Source organism: Lepidochelys kempii, chromosome 1 (genome assembly GCF_965140285.1).
Source record: "Lepidochelys kempii isolate rLepKem1 chromosome 1, rLepKem1.hap1, whole genome shotgun sequence".
NCBI lineage: Eukaryota > Metazoa > Chordata > Testudines > Cheloniidae > Lepidochelys > Lepidochelys kempii.
Window position 1 is genome coordinate 229,911,875 of NC_136380.1, and position 20,086 is coordinate 229,931,960.

Below are 20,086 nucleotides of genomic sequence, written 5' to 3' on the forward strand. Positions count from 1 at the left end.
GTTTGACAGTTAATCTGTTTTGTATTTGCTTTATTTAATGTCAGATGAAGATTTAAAGGGCGTGGGGGAACATTTACAGCTCAAAGAACTCATTACAAATCTTTCCAACTCAGTAACTCGATGAATATATTTTAGTCTGAGTTTGCAGGGGAGGGACACTTGCAAAAGAACACATGGCGCAACATGTTCAAATAGTTAAGACTTTTAAACACAAATTTAGCACCATGCAGTATTGGTATGTCAATTTTAAGGTTGTGTCAACACAATTATTTACTCCCCCAGCCATTGTATTAGTGAATATTTATATCATAGCCCCCTTCAAAAATGTTCAATTGACTGTCTCTGAATGACTAAAATGCAACACATTTTTAAGTTAATTAAAAATCACCAGTTTAAGGCCTGTTTTTCAGTAGTGCTGTGGCATTCATGAAAGGTATGTGTGGTCAAGCTCCCTTGAGATAAGAAATGGGTATCAAAATGGGTTTCCCATTCACATTTCATTATATTATGCCTGGCTTTGTAATAATTTCTAAAGGGTCTCCTAGTGCAGATATGAAAGCTTAAAGTGCTACTGCTCCACTATCACACCTCATATCCTACTGTGAGTTAGTTTAGGCCCCAAATAGAGGATTCATTGGAAAATGGGGTGTTTCACAGCCTTATACCAATAAAAATGTTTTCATTAAGTTTTAAAAAGAAAATCAATTGAAACCATTTTGGATACTCCTCACTATGTATCCAACCCTAGAACAGCAGCAATGATTGTTTGGGAAGTGAAACTGACTGAAATGCTAAAAGTAACCACTGAAAATAGCAGAAAGTAAATTAAATTAGCTTTTTGTCTATCCCGTCGCCTTCCCCCCTCTCCCAGTTTTAATAAACTATTTCATGACTGGTAATAAAAGTAAGGCTCTTTTATGAAATTGTTAGTTTTTGTTTACTTATTGAAAAAATACTTTGTATCAAAGGAACTAATTTTACCATATTCACATTATAAAATAGTTATCATTGAATATATACAGTCTCTGGGCAGTGGTTCTGCAAGTATCTCACAGACATGGTCAATGTATCTCAGTTCCACTCTAATGGAACCACCTCCAAACATGATAGGAAGGCAGTTCATGGTCGGTAATCACTAGTCCTTTGCCTAGCTATTAAGACTGCCTACCAGGGTGCCAAATCTGGAATTAGTTTTTGTAAGGTGGAAGTTTGTCTTCTGTGAAACTGGGATGAGACCTCTAGTTCATTTCATTACATGGCTGTAAAATGATAACTTGCTGTCATTACCAACCTACAGGGACATAGCCTGAGAATTTAAGAAAAAGAGCATATTTCTTCTTGACTCCATTAGAAATGAGTGGTAAGGAAATAGTAGAAAAACAGCCAAGCAAATTTTGGATTTTAAACACTCTCAGATGCTGTGTGCATGTTATGGAGCAGGCAGCAGAATGGAAGCGCTTGAAAGCAGGAGGAGGGAAGAGAAGAATGATCCTTGTAAGAATAACAGAGTACACATTTTTGGACTTAAGAAATAAGGCCTGACCTACACTTAAAATTTAGGCTGACTTAGCTACGTTGCCCAAGAAAGGGAAAAATCCACACGCCTGAGCGCCATAGCTATGCTGACCTAACTCCTAGTGTAGATGCAACTAGATCAATGGAAGAATGCTACCTGTCACTGTAGGCTGTGTCTACACTATGGGGTTATGGCAGCTAGTAGAGTCCCAGTAGTATAAACAAGTCCTAAAAGATTAAAATGGCAGATATGAGGTCTTGTCCTAGAAGCACTGTATGCAAAATGGTGCATTTTCAAAAAAGTTCATATGGACCATGCATGTCAAAGTCAGAGATTTTATATTGGACCAGCTGCTCTGAATAAACAGACATCTGTTTGAAGTAAACTAATATAAATGGTGATTTTTAGAATTAAATTCAGTACAGTTAGTAATTTGAAATTCCAAAGTGTCTACAAAAGGGTCTTGCAATATTTTATAAAGCATTAAGTTTCAACCAGACCCTGGTGCAGTGTGTAAAATTTTCCCCCATTTTACAAATGGCTAACCCAAGGTTACAGTGAAGCTGAGACAAATATTTTCAAAATTAGGAGCCTAAAGTTGGGCTCCTAAATCGATATTTAAGTACCTGCCTGATCCTGAAAATTGCTGAGCATCCAAAAGCTCCACTGACCTTAGTGAGAGCTGCTGGGTGCTCAGAACTTTTGAAAATATGGCTAAATATGCTTAACTTTAGGCTCCTATTTTTGAAAATCCTGGCCTGAATGATTTACCTAAGGTCACATAGAGAATCATTGGCAGAACCAGTCCTAGACATCAGGAATCCTCATTCTGAGTTAGATGCATTAACTACTTCCTCCTCGCTGGACAAGGTGGACAATAGCACTTGCTAATTCCACTAACATTAGCTGCTTTTGGTAGAATTCATTATACTTTGTTCCCAAACACTGAGAAAAGTGTACCAAATATACTGCTCTGATAGCACTTACTGTAGAAGGGTTTTCATAAGTGAGGATCCAGTGTCTTCACACATGGGAGAGCCTGTGAATCACAGCACTAAGCCAGCCTGCATGGATGCTAGCCAGAGACACTCAGCATGATGGTCACCCTGTAAACAGGCAGAAAATGAGAAGCCAGTATGTCTCACTTGAGAGGAAAAAACTGTGTTCTCATAGCACTACTGAGCCCTCTACCAAGTGACAGCCATACATTGTCCACCCTGGAGACATACAAATTGTCCAGGATAGGAAAGGGAACCAAAAAGCTGGATCTTACCCTCAAAAAAAAATAGCTAGCAATCACATGAACAACTAGTCCTAAACAGAAATCAGAAAAATATAACCACAGTACATAACTAACAATATTAATTCAACAGATGAAGCTACTGTCAGCAACATACACAAATGTCTTTAATCCTTACCTTTCACTCTCTTGATGCCTTGCTGAATAAGTGGCTGGCTGGTTGCTAACATTCTTGGTGACTGATAGAACAAGCTGTCTCCCTCCAGCCTGACTGCTATCCAAACTGACACTAGTCACTCCCCCTTATTTTCCTTTGCAACATTCCTTAAGATTTTTTAAAAATAATTTGAAATTTCCCCCATAACCCAGAACAGGGTGTGACATGCAGTAGGAAAATAATTACCTGCAGCTGTACCATGTAAGTTTTAAAATCACATGCCCAACACTACTAACATACAGCACTAAGACTCAAATCCTCACATCAACACATGCTAACCACTCTCTTCCCCCAGACTTATGGAGCTATGGGATGGCTGCCAGGGAGATACAGAGAAATGTAAAAAAGGTTTCATGAATATGAATATTAAAATAAAAATCACAATCCTGGATGTTAGTTCTTTTTCAATCTCCAACATTTATGATTCTATTAAATGATCTATCCATCTTCTTACCAGTGTAGGAATGTTCTCTGCATAATTATTTTTCTAGGACTTTATCCAGTTTACTTTTAAATGTCCCCAAAGGTCTGATCCAAAACCACTGTACTAAATGGATGTCTTCCCACTGCCTTCAATAGGAATTCCACCACTTCCACTCGGAGATTATTCTGCAATGGGACAACTCATCTATTTGAAATTAGGCACATTCTTAAATCCCGTGCTGAACTGGGGCCTTACAGAACTCATTGTATGGAGTTTTCCTGATTTTGTTTTTTCAGCCCTAAAATTTTCCTTTCTTAATGTCATCCCAATATTCTCTTGTATAGGTACCAAACAAAATAATTCCAGTCCATCCTTTGCATGAGTTATCTTTCCTTTGTTTAATTTAACCTCTCTCTCCTTCACTTTTTCCATTGCAAACCAACATTTCACTTTAATCTCCCTTCCCCCATCCCCACTCTGATTCTTGTTCTGCCTTTTGTTCTTCCTCCAATTCCTATCTTTCCCTGTCCATTGTTCCTCAACTAACTTACTCTGTTCTCTGTGCTACAGTCCCCACTACCACCTATTTTTTGTCAGTCCCATGACAAACATCTGTTTTGAGGCATTCTCATAACCTTCCCAGCTACTGGACAAGAGCCTGGATCCAAATGCACCATGGCTTAAGTACAGTAGTTGTCATCTTAAATAATACTTACTGGTAGGTTGTTAAAATAACATAAGCAGAAGATAGAAATTAAGAAGTAAAAAGTGTGAAGAAGAGATGTATTGTGAGATAAGCTTTGCAAATACATGAAAAGTCCATGAGGCAGAGAAACATATGATGGCTATTCCAGATCATAAGAGCAGCAGTGGAGCAGTTGCAGCTCTTGCACCAACAGTAGTGAGGTAAGGTGAAGAGCAAGAGAGACAAGGCCAGTGGCAGATGAGTGGGAACAGTATAGACAGAGAGAAGATATGTGAGGTAGGCTAGAGTTTGTTCATGGAGAGTCTGAAGAACTGGGATTCGGGGATGCAATTGAGAAAGAAAGTGCAGTAGCAAACGGAGAGGAGATTAAGGCATTTCCATTCAGCTTTAAAACAGTGAAGCCCACATATTTCAGGGAAAGAGGTGCTTAGAAACACAATACGTTCTCTTAAAGAAGTGTATGAGAGTTCATGATAGATAGTACAGTAATACAGTGTGGCTGCTTATGGTGCAAATACATCTTTGATGGAGTAAATAAACTCAATAGTGCTTGGTGGAGAGTTCAAATCTTCCTCTGCACTGCAGGCAAAACTGCTCTCATTGAGTTTGTCTCAGGAATAGAAGCAAGTTACTTGAGATAAGAAAGCAAAAACCTTATTTTTAGAAAAATCCAGTGCCACAGAGTGTTCTACAGTAAGAGTGCCAATTATCACAGTAACACTACTGTAAGATGTAGCATTTGAATCCATTATTCTAAAATACTCTGTTTTTGTTTTAAACAAGGGATGGGTTGATGGAGATAGCCCAGCATTAAAGGAATCTAGTGCTATCAGTAAAGAAACAATTATTTCATTTAATGTGGGAAACAGGCTGGATGCTCTAATAGGTTTTCCCTCTAACTTATAATGTTTACATAATCCTGACATAAACTGGTAAATAGGATCATTTTGCTGCTCTCAGTTCTGCCACCAGGAACTGGATAGATGTTCTTCTACAGGAAAGTTTGCAATTAAAAACTGCTTCAAAGGAATATGTTCTTGTTTGTTTGTTTGTTTGCTAAGACAAATGATGACAAAAATGCTGGCAAATCACGACTACTGAACAGTCTCTTCTGGCTGGTTTGAATTTACCTTAAAATAAGAGATCAAATGTTCTCAGCCTATTTATGGACTTTAAAACAAAGGTAGCTTGATTAAATGGCCATTAGAGGCTGGTAGCTGTTGAGGCTGATCATGTACTGTACAAATGTACTTCTGGAACCATTAGGCCTCAAGTACTCCCTGTGAGCCAGTAGTTTGTTGTATAAATGCATATTTAGGGAACTTTTTAAAATGTACATTTTCTGAACTAAGACTATAATGTGTAGCACTGAAATATGCACTTAAAAGTCTACTTTTCCCAATGTGAATGCGTTATGTACCTGCCATTAGTGTCAATGACAGTTAAGAAAGAATGCTGAAAGGAGAATAGATTCCTTGGGGATATTTAAGTTATAATCTGTAGTGTCATTTAAGGTGTTTTCCTCCCCCTGCAAGCTCCCCAAAGATTTCTATGTTATGAATTAGTGATCTAAAAGTTCTATTTAGAAACCTAACCCCATTTTAGGTACAGAAGCACTACATTAAATGGCACCATTAACTTTTTAAGATGTCAGCTTAGTGCTGCTGAAAGGTGCCAGGGTGACAGCCTTGCACACTGAAGTCCTCTGCAAGCTTCCCTGAACCCCGTTTGTGTCTCAAGCCTGCTTGGAGAGACCCCTTCTTGAGGGTAAGAAGGGTAGTTCAGACACCATTCCCATTCATTCTATGACCAATTTGGTGTAACTGCTAAGAAGGGTGCTAATTATGGTGATTTTTTGTAACAAGGATATCTCTCCACTGGGAATGCCACTGAGAAGTCATGAGATGGCACAAAAGTTGTATAGTGTAAAAATTTAGAAATTGCTCTCATCACAGGTTTCACAATCCTCAACTGTCAATCAGAGCATATACTTCTATGCTCTGATCCCTTAGGATATAACTGTAGCTATGCTGGCTTAATCCTGTGGTATAGATGCAGTGTACACCAACAGAAGGGGTGCAGGTACACCATCTCCCCAACCTACGGTAGCTAGGTCGACAAAAGCATTCTTCCATTGACCTAACTCTATCTACACTGGTGGTTAGGTTGGCATAGCTACATTGCTCAGGATGTGGACTTTTTACTCCCCTGAGCATCACAGCTACGTCAACCTAAATTTTAACTGTAGGCCAGGCCTTAGACTCAAAGTCCTTTGATTCAGGAGCATGTCTAACTGAAATAGATCTCTAGCATCCCTCTTTTTAAACGTCACTTCTCAATGGTGGATTTTGATCGTTTATTGGCGTGATGTCATCCTCATGATCTAACAGGATTTACCATTTCATCAAGCCTATAATTTGTTTCCACAGATCTGAACTGCTTTGAGTAATGTCTGATTTATAATGTGGAAAAATGTGCTTTGGTGACTCAATGAGACCTCTTATTTCACTTTAACTCAAACTACCTCAGCCGTTTTTTAAAAATTCAAATTCTTTCCCCCTTACTTACAAAACAAAAAAAAAACCCAACATTATGTCTTGCTGCTTATAACTACCTGTCATATACTGGGTAAAAAAAATCTTTTACTGAAATTAATTTTCTTCAAATTAGTTTTCCTCCACTGATCACACATACAAGTAAGTTATTGTCATTATTTTAGTTTTAAAGAGCACCGAAGCAATTGTTGGGTGAAACTGTCACAAAAAAGATTGTATGCATATTGTAAATAGATATAAAAGGAGGAAATAAGATACATTAAAGTCTGTCTCCTTTTTAAACTATGCCTCCTTGCCTATTTCTACTGAATTTCATCAATAGAAATATTTTACTTATTGTATGCCACAATTCTGGACAGTCCTGTGGACAGACAGGCAGACAAGGAAGGAAGATGAATGCAGTCAGAATACACTGAATATTAAAATACTTCACCTAAGTAATCTAATAGCTGTACTGATTTAATACGTTTACCGCTCAGAAGCCTTTCAGTATATATCATTTTGAATTATGACTACATGATCGCGCTTTCTAATTCTCTTATTCCAACGCCCACAAAATTGTAGTTGCTTGTTCTTCATTTTACAAAAATTTGTTTCATTTTTAAATTATTAACAGTACAACTTACTGGATCATGTCCTGGGGTACACAAGTACTTGCTCACTTATACTTTTCATTCTAAAATACAAATGCAGCACAATAATACTTCTGTTTCCTCTTCAGACCCTGAAGAGGCTCTATTTTACAATATATCATGAGCACCCAGCACATCTTGGAGATAAGAATATTACAGTGTTTGCATACACAAATGTACTGAGCAAAGAGAAGACGTTTATTGAGACTAAATAAATTATTATAATCCTACATTAGATCTTGACTAAATTTATCCAGCATATCATACTTGGGTAAGGTATTAAAGTGGCCACATTTTCTTACGGGATAAACCAAGTCCTCTTTCAGAAAAAAAACAGTTTTGGTTTAAGGTTGTTTATATTAATCCCAAAATAAATTAGCGGTAGCTAATCTATGTAAGTTAAGTCTAGTCAAGAAAATTTTATATACATACATAAAAGCTGCAAAGCTCTTCCACTACTCTTAAAAATCTCTTTTTCCTCTCCTAATATTCATCAAACTTCATGATATTATTACTGGAAGTTAAGGATATGAATTAAAGAAAAATGATAAACCAAGTCAATACTCAGTTTAAAGAAAAAATAACTGTAAATGTATAAAAGCCATGAAAGCATCAGCAATTTAGTACTGTGATTATTTAATTCTACACTTCACTCTGAAATTTGGTCTGTCATTTTATCCAGCAATTAAGGTATGTTTAAAAAACAAAATATTTTATATTTGAGAAATTTACAAGTAAGTATTAAAACATACATGCAACAAACTAGTACTTGGGATGTCTGGTTTAAACTCACAGTTGAAAAGCTCTGTTCTCAGGCATTCTTTGATAGTCTTCATCCAGACACTGCATCATGTGGGTTATATGATGCACAGTTGGTCAAATCCTGGCCTCTGAACATACATATATACAATTCCCAATGGGCCAAACCCTGTTTGCCTTATTCACACAAGTAACATAACTGACTTCAGTGGGACTACTTATAAAGTAAAGCAAGCAAAACTTGTTCCACTAAGTTGTGCGCACATATCTGAGGGTAGAATATGGCACCCATAAGCCATTGAAGAGACTTTATCTGGTAGTTTCACCTATCTCCCTCACACCAAAATTAAGGCAGGAATGTTACAAAGCCTGCTATTAATAGAAATGCTATAATTTTTAAGTGTTCATTTAAATTTGTTTGTATTTAAGCATTCAAATTCAGTGTTGACAACCCAAACACTGCAGCATTGTGTTCGTGCAAGAGAATTAGAAAGTAAAACTGACCAGTCTATTTCTACTGCTCAAAGTGAGTGAAATGCAAAAAAGTAAGAACAGAGTTTAAACGGGGAAAAGTAAAGTAGAATTTTAAAATTCTCAGGTTAATAACCTAAGGTGCTGGCAGTATTTTTTTAAAAATGATCTAAAATGAAACAATGCTTTTTTAAAACATAGCATTTCTCTGTACTGATAGGTAAATAAGACCTGTACTGAAGATAAAGCGCACTGCCCTATCAACCACTGAGCCAGGTCATCCCCTCCAGCGGTAAAACCTTTGGAAGGAGAAAATCTCCACAGAAATCCCCTCATATCATCTCTATTAGGGGTGAAAGGAATGAGGTATCAGGATTTTCCTATAGAAAAAGCCCAAATGTGCCAGATCCCCAGGGATCTGCTGGAAGCCACAGCCATCCGTACAAAGACCCTGTGTTTACACAGGAGCTGCACTACAGGACTTCTACCAGGGAAAATATATTATGGGCTCAGACCCTATTATCTTCTCCAGAAAGCCTCCTTGGGCTGGACAAAATGTGTATCAGCTTCTGGGCTCCTCCCAGTCCTCCCCCTTTCCCTCTGAACAAACTCCAGATTCACATGGTGCCCTCCATAAGGCCCACAGGAGAGGGGAGGATGCAGATGCAGCTGAGCCCTCTTGCCTTCCATGTCAGAGAGGAGAGAGCTATGCATGGAGGAAACCCGCAGTGAATGCATCTAAGGAAGCTGAGCTGCATTGATACAAATACAAATACACAAGTGTAACAAAATGAAGCTGAAATTTAGGTGGCTGTTTTGTATATTCCTTATGTGTACCAGCATGGCTGAGTAGCAATCCAAACCCGCAACTTCTTCCTCAAGTGAGGAATGACAAGTCCCACTGACGTTAATGGGGCTACTTATGTAAGAAAGGACTCTCAAGACCAGGCGCTATATATAATTCTGAGAAAAGAATTTATTAGTTTATGACTGTAGAACCAGTAAGTAGAACTTGTGTGTTTGGGCATCCACTGAAGTCACTGGTATTATTAATTATTAATAATAATTATGTTTATTATAGCACTACCTAGGAACCAACTCAGATCAGGGCCACATTGTGCTAGGCACTGTACAAACATAGAGCAGTAAACAGTCCCTTCCCCAAAAAGCTTAGTCAGCAATGCCACATTAGTTCTTTTACATGGGTCGGGGGAAAGGGGAGTGGATAGGAAGGGATTAGCTGTTACAGAGAAGGCATGGGAAGGGAGAGAGGTTACAGGGACAGAGCAGGTGAGAAGAAGGAAGGGATGGAAGGTAAGATAGGCAAGCATGGAGTAACACTGAGGTGAAGAAACTGGAGGAGGTTGGAGCAAACAGCCAATCAGCACAGGCCAGAGAAAATCCTGTCAAAACTGTAGAAAATATCTGTGTCCGTTGACCACTGCTTCTGCAGCTGCTCTGCTAGATTCAGTCTCTGGCTGAATAGTAAGACTTTCATTGGCCTTCAGAGGAGTTGGACTAGGCCTATAGAGAAGAATTGGGGTAGGAGGTCAGGAAGAAAAGATTCTGCAGAAAAAGTAGCTTTTAAAAATATATTTGCCAGTAACAGTAACCTTGTTATTAATAATAATTCATAAGCTAAAAAAATACAAGACAAGCTTCAATCAGAGCAAATATTTACAGCTGAAATATACAGACCAATACTCCTAAAAATAGGCATTTTAATGGATATCCTGACCCATCCTTACCATATTGATTCTAATAAGTACCTATGTAATTAAATACAATAGCGTATGTTGAAAGAACATTAAGGGCCCAATCCTGCTCCCAGTGAAGTCACTGAATTCAGTGACTGAATGGGGAAATTAAGCATTTTACATGTAGTCAGTGTAATGAATCCATTCCAGATTAGCTGTTACTGGAAGTTACATAGTGAGGGTTAGTTGGTAGTACGAACATAACTTCTGGTAACACATCACATCTGGCACATTTGTTGACAATTTCAACAAGGAGGTCAAGGAGTGAATAGACATAAAGAATAAACTCCTTTACCCCTCTAAAGTGGTCCCTGCAGCACCAGTTGGATATTCATTAGCAGAACAGTTCTGCTACTGTCCATACGGTATCTGTTCTACACAGAAACAGTTGCAGGACTCCATTTCCACTCTTATCACCTTTCACAAGCAGTAAATTCACAACTATTTTACCTAGAAGAACATTAGATCCAAAGCATGGGCTTTTGACAGGGAATAAAGAGGAGAAAATGAACTTTGAGAACTCCCGCTCCTGTATGCACAAAAAAATGCTTGGTTTCAGAGTAGCAGCCATGTTAGCCTGTATCCGCAAAGGAAAAGGAGTCCTTGTGGCACCTTAGAGACTAAAAAATTTATTTGAGCGTAAGCTTTTGTGAGCTACAGCTCACTTCATCGGATGCATGCTTAACATTTCTGATAGACATAATCCAGAATATTGAGGGTTAACATAAAAACTCCATATCATATTCAGAGATAATGTATAGAGTGGTGCAAGATCACCTTTTACTCAGTCAGTACACCCAACTTACACCCAACTCTATTCTATTGTAGTTACACCCAACTCTATTCATGTGTGCACTCCATTCAGAGTCTAACAGTATAAGGTCCAGAACACGCAAGTAGCCCTCACCCTACTTTAACATAATCACGTTCTGTCTCTTCCAGTTCTGACACCAGTGTCAGTACAATATGTGTAAGGGAGTCTCATTTACTCTACCTTACGTATCGCCTCTGAATCCGGCCCTTCATCCTTAGCTTCTGTCAAAGCAAGGTCTGAAAAATGACCTTTATGATTTCTTTTTTATTATTATTGCTAATAAGGATGAACATTGCTATTAATGTTCTCAGTATTAAAATTCTCACTATACACTATTTTTCTTTGTTCACTAATTGTTATTGTTTTGTTTGTCTGGAAACAGGACCTGTTTTGATAAATGGAGTACAGTTTTTCTTTGTTTACTATTTATTATTGATTCACCTGTCTGAAAACAGGAACTGTTTTGATAAATGGATTAAATAGTAATCTGGTATCACAGGGTTTAATCTTTTTCCTGTATAATTCAACGGCTAAACTCCTATTGACTTCAGTGTTACAGAACTGTGCCCATAGTGACTTCTTCACATAACTCCGTATCTTCTACTGAAATACGAGGGCCAAAACCAGTGGAACTACTCGGGTGAGTCCAATTTGGAACACAGAGCCCAATTCTGTTCCCAATGATTTCCACAGGAGTAGGAGCAGACAATTATTTTGTGACTTTTGAGAGAAACTCCTCAGCATATCACAACAGATATTCCTACAAAACCACACTGTTAGGGGAACTATTTCTCTCAAGAGGCTGAACCGTCCAGAAAGGTTGTGTGCTTTCAGACCTCTAGCCCTTTTTACACTGATACCAATAGCTCCCACACTGAACATGCAGAGTTAAATAAAAAAGCACAACCTGTGTAAATAAGACTAGAGTGTCAACTTTATACACGTATTTGCATTTTCATATGTTTATAACACCATTTCAAATATTTTTAAAATCGCATCTTAATGGAAGGTTCTAAAACATGTATTATAGATTTGCTCTAATCTATCAAGCACATTTGTATATCTTGAAAATGGGCATTTTTCTATGTGTGAACTCATGTAGGCATTTTTTAAAATGGTTATTCTACTTCTAATAAAACCTAACGAGGGAATGGTGTATGTATATATAGTGTACACTCACAGAAAGATAAAAATTACAAGGGTGCTCAATCAAGATTTTTTGCCCTCTGAGACAAATTAAATAAATCACAACAGCAAAGCCAGATAATACCCAATAAATCCATGGCTGAATTACACCATAACTAATGTGTGTCCATCAATTAATGCATTTATAATACATATAAGAATGCCAAGAAAATCCATAGGTAAAATAACAATTCAAAAAATATTATGCATGCAACACACTGCCAGTGTGTCTGGCACCATGAAACACAGTTTATTATTCATGGTTCTTATTACAAGCTAGTACTCCACTGCAGGATATAATGGCCCCTTAAATACTTTTCTCAAAAGATATATTCTTCTCATAGGAGTCAAAAGCCTATTTTGGGTACATAAATTTAGGATGCAAACTTGTATTTAAAATACATAATAAAATCCTTTGGAAATACTGTTAGTACATGTCAGCAGTAGCCCCTTTCATAGTTTAATAATCTTGATTAGTTATTGATTTATCCACAATACCAAAAACTGTTTTAGACCATATTATAAATTAATCACTTGTTACATTTATCTAACTTTTACTGAAGTTGGAAAAGAATATTAATGGTATAATCATTAGTAGACCCTTTTTAACTATGGCGTAGCGAAGACAGGATTGTGTATAGCAAGTGCATCCTCAACTATTGATCTTCTTGCCAAGCAGTGATGGAATGTTTTAAATCTTAGAAGACAGTATAATTTATTTAAACCAATTTTTTATTTTCCTGATTTAATTTTATATATAATGTACACATACACCGTGTCCTATAGTGACTATGCTATATGCAGTCAATAAAGTTATGTACAATTGCAACATATAAAATACAGTTATTAATGAAGCCACAAGTAGCTAAACAACATCCAAATGTCCATTTTTTCTGTCTCCCCCCCCATAAAAGAATATAGCGTGTAAGATTGTAAACCAAACCACAACCATCTAACATAATAGATGATACCAGAAACAGCCTAATTTCTGAAAAACTTATAGAACGGTTTCCTGCTGGAACAAAACTTTGGAAGGTCACTAAAGCCTCTCCCACCACAAAGGAAACAATTCAACCTCCCCCACCCCTTCGTTTTGCCACTCAAAGGTGAGGGCACAAACAAAGTGAGCAGTGCCATGAAATCTGGGGAGTTCTGCAGCGGGCGGCTGGTGGTATTTGAAAATGGGGTGAAGAAAATGACCCTGAAAGGCCCCCCTAAAGCGCCACTTCCCAGCGAAGTCCAGCCCCACCCCAATGTCTCTGTCTCCAGAGGAGAGGTGGTGCAATGCCCAGGCTGCCCTGAGGAGCCTCCACGGGAACTCTGCAAACAAAAAGTAACTTCCAAGGTGACATTAGGAGACTGGAGCACAGGTGGGAAGGGCTCCTCGCAACCCCTCTGGATCCAGGGCAACCCAGAGAGCGAGCGAGCCCTTCTCAGCGCGCAGAGTGCCAGTCCTTACCTTCAGCCAGCCCTTTCCACCAGCCCAGCAGCAGCCAAGCAGCAGCAGCAGAGCCGCGCTGAGGCAGGGGAAGGGGAGCCGAGAGGATTGCAGCTGCTTTCCCTCCTCTTCGTCCTCCTCCTCTTCCTCTCCCGGGCCGGGAAGCGCCGAGCAGCCCTTCCCCCCCCCGGCCGGCTGCCTCCCTCCCTCCTCCCGCGCTAGCTCTGGGGCAATTGTTCGTGTGTTTGAAGGGAGCCCGGAGCAGCCCACGGGGCAGCCTGGTTGGGAGAAGCCAGCCCCTGACGCGCTTGGGGGGGGGGAGTTTCCAGACGCTCGCGCGGCGGCGCACCGAGCCCCCCACCCCAGCCCGGCTCCCCACCCCGGGAGGGAGCCGGAGCCTTGGCGCCTGGCTGCCCCCGGCCAGCCGCCTTGCACCGGGGGGAATAGCGCTGCGGCGAAGCCCCCCCCCAGCGCCGCACGCGTAGAGGGGGCTGCAAGGATCCGCCCCCGCCCCTGGAGGGGGGAGGTGCTCCCCCCGAGACTTACCCTCCCCACCAGGGCTGCTGTGAAGAGGCAGCATTTATTATTATTATTTTATAAGCCACCGTCTCCTTCTCCGGCAGCCCAGCCTCCCCTCCCGCTCTTCCTTTGGGGGGGCCGGGGATTCCCCCCTCCCTTCCCGCGCCGCCTCCCCGGCTGCCGGCTGCCCCCCGCGCCAGCCCGCCTCTCCCCGCTGCAGCGCGGGAGACTGGGGGGTGGCCACTGCTCGGCCCCTGTGCTCCGGATGGAGGGAGAGTCAGAGCCCCCTCCCTTCCCACCTGGTGTGGTGATGGGATGGTTTGGGGCTCTCAGGCCCCCCGCCCCCGGCCTCCTCCTGCATGAGGGGCCCCCACCCTTGGGCTGCTTTTGGTGATCACAGGAGCTGGGGAGCTCCCACTCCCAGCTCCGTGGTGCCACTGGTTTACGGGTGGGAAGGGGAACCCTGTGTCCCAGTGCCCCTCTCTCTGGCTGGGCTTGGGGGGCCTTAGGGAGTGGGAATCCCCTGACGCCCTCTGTGTTGTTGGGGACTTTCTCAGGAGTCCTGTCCCACGCTGGGACTGTCTGAGCCCTGCTTCTCCCTGCAACCCTGCGCTGGGTGGTCCCTGGGCATTGACTAGGGCCAGAATTCCCACCCGATCCCATAAGAACGTCCATACTGGGTGAGACCAATGGTCCATCTCGCCCAGAATCCTCTTCGGACAGTGGCCAGTCCCTTCGGAGGGAATGAATAGAGCTCCCCCACCTCCCCACACACATGCCCTTTGTGCAGATTTAGGATGATGATCTGACACTTATTCAAGACTAAAAAGGACCTGCTATCAGCTCCGGCAAGTGCAAAAATATCCAGTGCTCCTTTCATGACATTTTAAAAAAGTAAGAGGCATATGAACACTGGGATTTCCCCTGGTATCTTTGGCCAAAATTTCCCTCCTTTGCTGGGATGAGCCAAGTAGAATAGTTGCTATCTTGCCACCTTAGGGGTGACTATGTTCCCGAGAGGCACTTAGCAGTTCTTGGGGGGGAAAGACGCTATACAAAATATAAAATATGTATTAATGTACCACTGAACAAGATGAGACAAGGTCTCTGCCCCAGACTGCTAGTGTCGTGGCTTTCAAAGGTACTGAACATGCACAGCTCCTGCTAGTTTCAAAATCAGGCCAGGAACACACTATGATATATTAATGATCCTATCATATGATATTATAGCTAGAGAGCATGAAAGTTAAATGAATACATAGAGGAGAGACTAATTATTATAAACATATGAAGGGCTGTGATATACAATCTTCTAGTACAGGGGTTCTCAAATGGGGTTGGGACCCTTCAGGGGGTCACGAGGTTATTACATGGGGGGCGTGAGCTGTCAGCCTCCACCTCAATCCCCACTTTGCCTCCAGCATTTATACTGGTGTTAAATATGTAAAGAAGTGTTTTTAATTTAAAAGGGAGAGGGTAGCACACAGATGCTTGCTATGTGAAAGGGGTCACCAGTACAACAGTTTGAGAACTACTGTTCTAGTACAATAAAACCTCGGAGTTATGAATTGACCAGTCAATCACACACCTCATTTGGAACCAGAAGTATGCAATCAGGCAGCAGCAGAGAAAAAAACAAACACGCAAACAAAACAAAAAAAACCCCTCAAATACAGTACAGTACTGTGTTAAATGTAAACTATTAAAAAAATAAAGGGAAAGGTAAAAAAATTGACAAGGTAAGGAAACTGTCCGTGCTTGTTTCATTTAAATTAAGATGGTTAAAAGCAGCATTTTTCTTCTGCATAGTAAAGTTTCAAAGTTGTATTAAGTCAATGTTCAGTTTTAAGTTTTTGAAAGAACAACTATAACATATTTCATAGTTATGAACAACCTCCATTCCTGAGGTGTTCGTAACTCTTAAATTCTACTGTAATTCTAAGCTGAAATAATTCAAACCCCTCCAAGGATACATTGGACACCTGTGCACTGGTTCAAATGTGGCCTACTGGACAATGATGTGTGGTAGCTATGTGGGAATAATTAGTAAATATTGGGGCTAAAATTTTTAAAATAGTTCTTTCCTAAGTAAAGAAGTGGGCAGATTTTCAAGAGTGCTGAGCGCGTCCTGAGAACTGTTGGGTGCTCAGTTCTTGACAGTCAGGCCACCTGTTTAGATCGCTAAATATGAACTTCAGAGACTTACTTTAGACATCCATTTTTGAAAATCTTTGGGTATTTGGTTGCTCCATTTCCACATCTGTAAAATATGAGTAATGTGTACCTTTTTGAAAGACACTAAGATATTTAGAAAAAGTTCTATACAAGTTCTAAGTATCATTATCTATTATTAATATCCTAATAGAAAATTATGGTCAAAAGCTCTAGAAATATTCTAGAATCATCTGTTACCCAATAAGTCATTTACGTATACATTTGCTATATGATTTTAAATTTAATTCATGAGGCTACAAAGCTTTTTAAAAAATGAGCTGCAATTGCCCTTGGTTATGCAAAGAGATTGATCCTTGAAGGTGGAGAAGCTTTTATATCCTATTTTTAAATAATTATTATTGACAGCAGAAATTGCAACATATGGACATGTTATTTATGCAGCAAAAGACAAAAACTGAAGAATTTAATGTGATACAGAAAGATGTACTTATCTAAAGGAAAACAGTTGTGCAAAACAAGAAGTTAATAAGATCAGCAGGGATGGAGAGAGAAGTGGTGGAGCAGTGCATCACTTTATTTTTGTAAAGTTGTTTTTTCTGGCTGGGTTGTCTATTTTGTTAATTGACAATATTTTATGTATAGTTTTATTTAGTTCATTGCCTTATAATCAGTAAGGATATTTATGAAGTAAACAGAGTGCAGGCTTCTGTCACCAAAGGGCCATTGCAGAATGGGATACAGGAGTATTAGTACAGTGATGAATGACAGTCTGTAGTCAAATGTGGGTAGCCAGTGGTGCTTCCGGGATCTGCAACCCACCACTTTTCTGCTACCCTCTCTGCCTCCACCCACTTCCACATCCCTAAATCCTTCACCGACTGCACATCTCTTTTGCTTCCTCAGCCACATAATCCCCTTCTGCCAACCAGCTCCCTCCCTGTAAAGTTGCTGTCATATCCAGTTTCAGATTTGGTATCTGCCAGATATTGACACTTAATGGATCAAAACCAAACAAAAAGCTATATTTGTTGCTGTGATGTTATTGACATGATCTGTGACCATATAGATCATTGTTGCAACCACTGTCATATATTTGCAGCGAATATTGTACAAAGGTTGTTGTGTGAGGTGCCTATGAAGAGGTTATGATTTGATGGTTATAATTATGCTATCTGTACGTGTGTATCATTTTTGTAGTTGAAGTTATGAATATTGGCTATGTACTTGTATCTCAGTGTGTTTGTGAATAGCATTAGTGAAGCATTTGGTCAGCTTCTTGAGAAAGGAATTTTCAAATTGAGTGCCCAATCAAGAAACACTTAACTGACAATGGACCTTGGGAGACTCCAATCCACATAAGAAGTCTTCCTGGGAATGTTCAAGATACTATGTGAGCAATGGCTGCTGCCTGCAAACTGAGTCATGCATGGACATGTGACTTGACCATGTGACTCCAAACTCCATCTTGCTGGTGGGATTTTCCACAGTAAGAACAAAGGGGTGTCCTTCCACAGGGCAAAGAATATAAAATACCCTGGAAACCCCTCCATTTTGTCTTCAATCCTGTTTCTTACTTCTGGAGGAAACTTGCTGCAAACTGAAGCTCTAAGCAAAGGACTGAATGACCCATCCCAGCTGTGGATGTACTCCAGAGACTTGATATGAACCTGCAGTTTATTGTATAACTGCTACAAGCCTGAACCAAGAACTTTGCCATTACTGTATGTAATTGATTCCATTTAACCAATTTTAACTCTCATTTGTATTTCTTTCTTTCTCTAAATAAACCTTTAGAATTTAGATTCTAAAGGATTGGCAACAGTGTGATTTGTGGGTAAGATCTCACTTGTATATTGATGTGGGTCTGGGGCTTGGTCCTTTGGGATTGAGAGAACCTTTTTCTTTTACTGGGTCATAACCATTCGTCCCCATAATGAGTGGCACTGGTGTTGATACTGGAAAACTGGCGTGTCTAAGGGAATTGCTTGTATGACTTATGGTTAGCCACTGGGGTGAGACCGAAGTCCTCTCTGTTTGGCTGGTTTGGTGTGCCTTAGAGGTGGAGAACCACCAGCCTGGGGCTGTGACTGCCCTGCTCTAGGCAATTTGTCCTGAATTGGTACTCTCAGTTGTGTCCCACCAAAAGCAGCATTCTTATAGTTGCATCCTTTGTTTAAGAGTGTATGGGATCATTCTTTCGTGTCAACAAAACCATAGTCAAGCTTGAAAGTATTTTGATTTGGGTCAGTCATAAAATAAGAGATGATGGGAGTTAACAAGTCTTCATTTTCTAACACTAATTTTTAACTGTAGATCAAAATGTTCTGGCTGCCTTTCAGTTGTCCCCACACTGAGTGGAACATCTGGTGTCAGAGCAATTTTTCTGTCTTTGTCCAGTCGTGCTGCTGGATTCTCTTGCAATTTAAAGACTACTGAACTGAAGACGCTGTAGTCGTCTCTCTGTCTGAGCTCACTGGTGGTGGCTTATGTGCAGACCCCTCCCTCTTCTCACTGTCTAATGCCATGGTGATTAGCCAGTGTAGGGATCAAATCTAATCAGATGGCTGGAGTGGCATATTCTGGAGAAGAGCCAGCAGAAAGAGGACTTAGCTTCTTGAGGACACAGTGTGGAGAAAGGGAGACACAACTGAAACATACAACAAACATGAGCGTTCCCTGTTGTGCAAGGTGTGATGTCTGAGGTCTCCTGGTATAACTCCTGTCCAAACTACGACTAATGTAATAATGAAGGCCTACCCATATTGCACAGGAAGGCAAATGGAGAGAGATTAAGATGAGGTGATGTTTGCAGGAAATGATGGAACAGATGGGACCATAGGGAACAATCCTAACATCATTTTATATTTGATTAAATACCTTTTCTTTGTTTTTGTATTAGAGAATCACAAATTGCTATAGAATTCTATTGGACAGCTAAGAAATATTTAGAAATTGTAATTCTGAATATATTTTATGTTGTTTTTTGAAAATAAATTCTATAGAACCCTATTCACTTCATCCCCATTACATTCTATAGGGATTTTCCATAAGAGGATGTTTGGAAAGCACTACATGGAGAATGAAAAAATCATGACTTTTGAGATCTGTAGAGTCACATTTGGGGAGCAGTGGAGAGGCAGAATGAGGAAACAGTTGTCCCTTTGAGCAGTTTTGTGCCCATGTTGCGAGATAGGGAGACTGACAGGTATGCAATACAGACTTTCTTTGCTTAGTATTTTACCTGTCTTGCAATGAAAACTCCAAGCAGATCATTCAGTAAATTGATTGGAAAGTTTCACTGAAGCAGAATGTAAGTACTAGAGAACAGGTCAGAAAATGTCAGTGAAAATGAGATTTTGATGGAAAATGCACACAAACATTTTTCCAAAATATTTTCCTTGTCTGATGATCTCAAACATCTACCTATTCACTGCTAAACTGGTATTCCCCAGTCCTGCAAGCTGAACCATGCAGACAGGCTCAGTGCAGGCACCAGGACCCATCTGTGTGCATCAACTTCGAGAACCGGGGCTGTATTTTGTAACTTTTTATCACATTAACCTTCAGTGAATCATAATGAATATCCCTCGTCATCTTATAGTAATTAAGGGAGTGTTTTCTAGGCAGCAGGAGAATACCACTGTCACAAAAATATGGAAGATTACCCTGGAGTTTTTT

At 40.2% G+C, this 20,086-nt stretch overlaps 1 protein-coding gene across 5 annotated transcripts in view; it reads right to left on the reverse strand.

Annotated features, from left to right (window-relative positions):
• The window catches only part of MPPED1 (metallophosphoesterase domain containing 1), a 94,832-nt gene extending 80,501 nt beyond the window's left edge, over positions 1-14,331 (reverse strand). For 2 of the 5 annotated variants that reach the window (XM_073316715.2, XM_073316707.2), the window contains exons 1-2: positions 2,935-3,023; positions 2,504-2,622 (exon numbers count right to left, since the gene is read on the reverse strand). Coding sequence is in view for 2 of the 5 variants with exons in the window: in XM_073316734.2 (XP_073172835.1) it covers positions 2,504-2,547 (44 nt within the window). In the remaining 3 variants the exon portion in view is untranslated. Of the gene's footprint in view, positions 1-2,503; positions 2,623-2,934; positions 3,024-13,735; positions 13,821-14,260 lie in introns of those variants that run through there. The other 3 variants (XM_073316734.2, XM_073316725.2, XM_078849344.1) reach the window with 3 other exon arrangements.
• Positions 14,332-20,086: the final 5,755 nt, after the last annotated feature.